Below are 3,805 nucleotides of genomic sequence, written 5' to 3' on the forward strand. Positions count from 1 at the left end.
ATCCATTCCAATCTCGTCCCATTTCCACTCAGGTATCCTGTTTGGCTGTAATAGTCCTGCTGGTTTTTGGTGCTCGGCTTTAATGCGTTGACATGAATCACAACATCCAATGAATGTGGCTATATCCCTCTTCATACCGTGCCACCAAAATTTTTCATGAATAGCCTTGTACATTTTGGTTCCTCCAGGGTGGATTGAATATGGAGCGGTGTGGCCTTCGGCTAGAATTTGCTGTTTTAGGTCCTCTATATTTGGTACGCAAAGTCTGTCTCCGTACCATAATATTCCCTCATCGTCCATGACGAATTCTGAGGCCTTGCCCAGACTCACTTTTCTTTTTATGCCTTCGATGCTGGGGTGTCCATGCTGAGCCTTCTTAATCTGTTCCATTAGGGTGGGCTGTATTTCTAAATTTGACACATTGCCTTCAGTGACCATCACCAAGTTGAGTTTAGCGAACTCCTGCTGAAATTCAGGTCTCAAGTTCTGTAGACTGTCGTTGCCCGAGCTGGGGTTTCGACTAAGAGCATCTGCCACTACATTCGCCTTTCCTGAATGGTAGTGAATGCCAACGTCATAATCTTTCACTAATTCTAACCAGCGCCGTTGCCGCAAATTGAGTTCTGGTTGTGTGAAAATATATTTGAGGCTTTTATGGTCCGTATATATTTCACAACGATTTCCAAGCAAAAAGTGCCTCCACTCTTTGAGTGCATGAATGACTGCTGTTAATTCCAAGTCATGAGTAGGATAGTTTTCTTCATGATTTCGTAGTTGCCGAGAAGCGTATGTGACTACTTTGCCTTCTTGCATTAGTACGCATCCGAGGCCCTTCCGGGATGCGTCACAATATACTTCAAAACTTTTGTGTATGTCTTGTACAACCAATACTGGTGCTGTTGTTAATTTCCTTTTGAGCTCTTGGAAACTTTTCTCGCAAGCTTCAGTCCATACAAATTTCTTATCCTTCTTGAGTAACTGTGTCATTGGTTTTGCTAGGGTGGAGAACCCCTCAATAAACCTTCGGTAATATCCAGCCATCCCCAGGAAACTTCGCACATCTATCACGTTGGCTGGTGGTTTCCAGCCAAGTACGGCCTTGACTTTTTCTGGGTCCACGGAACACCTTCTTGGGTCAACACGTGGCCTAGAAAACCAACCTGTCTCAACCAAAATTCACATTTGCTGAATTTGGCGTATAATTGATGCTTCCTTAATTCTCCCAGTACAATTCTGAGATGTTCAACATGTTCTTCTGGTGTCTTAGAGTATACCAGAATATCATCAATGAACACCACCACAAATTTGTCCATGAATTTCATAAACACTTTATTCATGAGGTGGAAAAAATATGCGGGGGCGTTTGTTAGTCCAAACGGCATTACTGTAAATTCATATAATCCGTATCTGGAGGTGAATGCTATCTTAGGGATATCTTCTATCCGTACTTTTAATTGATGATACCCTGACCTTAAATCATTTTTTGAGAAAACCTTTGCTTGTGTGAGTTGGTCAAATAAATCATTTATCCGTGGCATCGGATATTTTTTATAATTGTGACAAGAGAGTGCCACAAAAGCTAAAAGGCAAGTTCTACAGGACGGCGGTCTGACCCGCAATGTTGTATGGCGCTGAGTGTTGGCCGACTAAAAGGCGACATGTTCAACAGTTAGGTGTGGCGGAGATGCGTATGTTGAGATGGATGTGTGGCCACACGAGGAAGGATCGAGTCCGGAATGATGATATACGAGATAGAGTTGGGGTAGCACCAATTGAAGAGAAGCTTGTCCAACATCGTCTGAGATGGTTTGGGCATATTCAGCGCAGGCCTCCAGAAGTTCCGGTGCATAGTGGACGGCTAAAGCGTGCGGAGAATGTCAAGAGAGGGCGGGGTAGACCAAATTTGACATGGGAGGAGTCCGTTAAGAGAGACCTAAAGGATTGGAGTATCACCAAAGAGCTAGCTATGGACAGGGGTGCGTGGAAGCTTGCTATCCATGTGCCAGAGCCATGAGTTGGTTGCGAGATCTTATAGGTTTCACCTCTAGCCTACCCCAACTTGTTTGGGACTAAAGGCTTTGTTGTTGTTGTATCGGATATGTGTTCTTGATGGTGACCATGTTGAGAGCTTGATAGTCTATACATAATCTCAGTGTCCCATCCTTTTTCTTGGCAAATAATACTGGTGAACCCCAAGGTGAGGAGCTGACCCGTATAAATCCCTTGTCCAGCAATTCTTTTATTTGCTTCTTTAATTCTACCAACTCGGAGGGTGCCATTCTATAGGGCTTCTTGTAAATGGGGGTGGTTCCAGGTGCTAGTTCAATGCTGAACTCTATTTCCTGGTCTGGTGGCATGCCTGGTAGTTCTTCAGGAAATACGTCAGGGAACTCACACACCACTAGAACTGTTCTTAACTCTGAAATGTCCATGTTGTTCAACCTTGGTTGCCGTGATACTGGCCTTTCTTGAGCTGCAACTTTTATTGTCTTCCCATGATGATGAGTAAGAATTACAGTCTGATTGAAGCAGTCGATAAATCCTTTGTTGGTGGTTAACCAGTCCATTCCTAGGATAACATCCAGTCCCTTATTTTCCAATACAATGAGGTTTTCCTGAAAGTTTAGTCCTTCAATCTCAATAACCACACATTGGCAGTAACTCTGAGTGATTTGCTTAATCCCGGGGGACTTGATGGTCATGGATTTTTCCAGGGGAAGCATCAAAAAATCATGTTGCAAAGCAAATTTCTTTGAAATGAACGAGTGAGAAGCTCCAGAATCAAACAAAACCATGGAAGGTATTGTGTTGACACGGAACGTACCGAGTACGATATCTGGGGCATTCCGTGCTTCCTCCTTGGTCACATGGTTCAAGTGACCCTTCCTATGATTGTTATTGGGGTTGAAGTTGTTACGCTTGGGTGTTGAATTATTTCCATTGTTGTTCGGCTTGGGGGCCAAGTTTCTTGGCTTTGGGCACTGTTTGGCATAGTGTCCTTCCTCTCCACAGGCGTAGCAAGTAACACCTGGGCGATATGTAAAATCCTTGTCTCTTGCATGAAAGTTTTTGTTCGGGCATGGAGCACTGGTTGGGGATTTGTTCGCTCCAATTTTCTGAAAATCAGTCTTGTTTTGATTGTTGCGAGCATGAGTAGTTTTGTCCCTTTTGCGCTTGCGAAAATCCTCCAAGCTACGACGCTCATTTTCCAATGTAATAGCTTTGTCCACAAGTGTCTTGAAATCCGGAAAGGTGTGTACGACCAGCTGGCATTTAAGTGCTCGTGCCAGACCGTCCAGCAATTTTTCCATCTTTTTATTTTCAGTCATATGCTCTTCGTTGGCATAACGAGATAATTGAGTAAATTGACTATTGTACTCAGTCACTGTCATGCTTCTCTGCTTGAGGTCATCAAACTCCCTTTTCTTGATCTTCATAATGCTTCTAGGAATGTGCACCCCACGAAAACCTTCTTTAAATTCTTCCCAGGTGATGTTATTTTCATTGGGGTGCATGTGTAGGAAATTTTACCACCATGATGCAGCTGCTCCAGTGAGGTAGTGAGGTGCATAAAGTACCTTCTCACGGTCCGAACATTGTGCAATAATTAACTTCCTTTCAATGTCTCGAAGCCAATCATCGACCTCAAGAGGTTTATCAGTGTGAGAGAACATTGGGGGACGTGTCTTTTGTAGTTCAGACAATTTGGAATGCTACTGATATGGTTCACGGTGGTTTCCCATATTGATAACATGGTTCATCATTTCTTGATGCTGCTGCTGGCTTTGCTCATAAAGGCGGCATA

At 43.6% G+C, this 3,805-nt stretch overlaps 1 protein-coding gene across 1 annotated transcript; it reads right to left on the minus strand.

The window, feature by feature from the left end:
- Positions 1-2,069: 2,069 nt before the first annotated feature.
- Positions 2,070-3,515, minus strand: LOC147976407 (uncharacterized). Its single transcript, XM_087520849.1, has 2 exons — positions 2,825-3,515; positions 2,070-2,629 (listed from the first exon to the last, which is right to left on the minus strand). The coding sequence occupies exons 1-2, from the start codon at positions 3,513-3,515 to the stop codon at positions 2,070-2,072; spliced, it is 1,251 nt and encodes a 416-aa protein (XP_087376975.1).
- Between the last annotated feature and the right edge of the window lie 290 nt (positions 3,516-3,805).

Source organism: Triticum urartu, chromosome 4A, assembly GCF_056163025.1.
Source record: "Triticum urartu cultivar PI428250 chromosome 4A, HENAU_Tu73, whole genome shotgun sequence".
In the NCBI taxonomy this organism is placed as follows: Eukaryota; Viridiplantae; Streptophyta; class Magnoliopsida; order Poales; family Poaceae; genus Triticum; species Triticum urartu.

Bases quoted from the DNA above. Each gene is read 5' to 3' on its own strand.
- LOC147976407 (XM_087520849.1), bottom strand. From the start codon at position 3,515: ATGCACCCCAATGAAAATAACATCACCTGGGAAGAATTTAAAGAAGGT. The intron at 2,630-2,824 runs GTACGTTCCGTG...TTGAGATTGAAG, and splicing joins TGCCCCAGATATCGTACTCG to GACTAAACTTTCAGGAAAAC.